We start from the raw sequence: 577 nt of genomic DNA on the forward strand, positions 1-577 counted from the left end.
GAGCACTCGGATCTACAGGCGACGCGGGGTCTACTGGTGCATTGGGGTCCACTGATCCATTCGGGCTCACGGAAGCACTCGGATCTACGGGCGACGTGGGATCCACTGGTGCATTGGGGCCAACTGATCCATTCGGGTTTATGGGAGCACTCGGATCTACGGGCGACGTGGGATCCACTGGTGCATTCGGGTCAACTGATCCATTTGGGTTTACTGCAGCACTCGGATCTTCGGGCGACGTGGAATCCACTGGTGCATTGGGGCCAACTGATCCATTCGGGTTCACTGGTACACTAGGATCTACGGGTGACGCGGGATCTGCTGGTACATTGGGGCCCACTGATGCATTTGCGTTCACTGAAGCATTAGGATCTACAGGCATAGTGGGGTCTACTGGTGCATTGAGGCTCACTGACCCATTCGGGCTCACGGGAGCACTCGGATCTACGGGCGACGTGGGATCCACTGGTGCACTGGGACCCACTGATCCATTTGCGTTTACTGAAGCACTAGGATCTACAGGCGACGCTGGGTCTACTGGTGCATTGGGGGCCACTGATCCATTCGGGCTCACGGA

The 577-nt window shown here is 57.5% G+C and overlaps 1 protein-coding gene across 1 annotated transcript in view; it reads right to left on the minus strand.

Annotated features, from left to right (window-relative positions):
* LOC118734386 (nascent polypeptide-associated complex subunit alpha, muscle-specific form-like) overlaps positions 1–577 on the minus strand; it is a 79348-nt gene that overhangs the window by 1728 nt on the left and 77043 nt on the right. The window contains exon 4 of the mRNA XM_036464110.1: positions 7–555. Within this exon, the coding sequence (XP_036320003.1) occupies positions 7–555 (549 nt within the window). The remainder of the gene's footprint in view (positions 1–6; positions 556–577) is intronic.

Source organism: Rhagoletis pomonella, unplaced genomic scaffold (assembly GCF_013731165.1).
Source record: "Rhagoletis pomonella isolate Grant_MI unplaced genomic scaffold, Rhpom_1.0 Rhpom_scaffold_00002, whole genome shotgun sequence".
NCBI lineage: Eukaryota > Metazoa > Arthropoda > Insecta > Diptera > Tephritidae > Rhagoletis > Rhagoletis pomonella.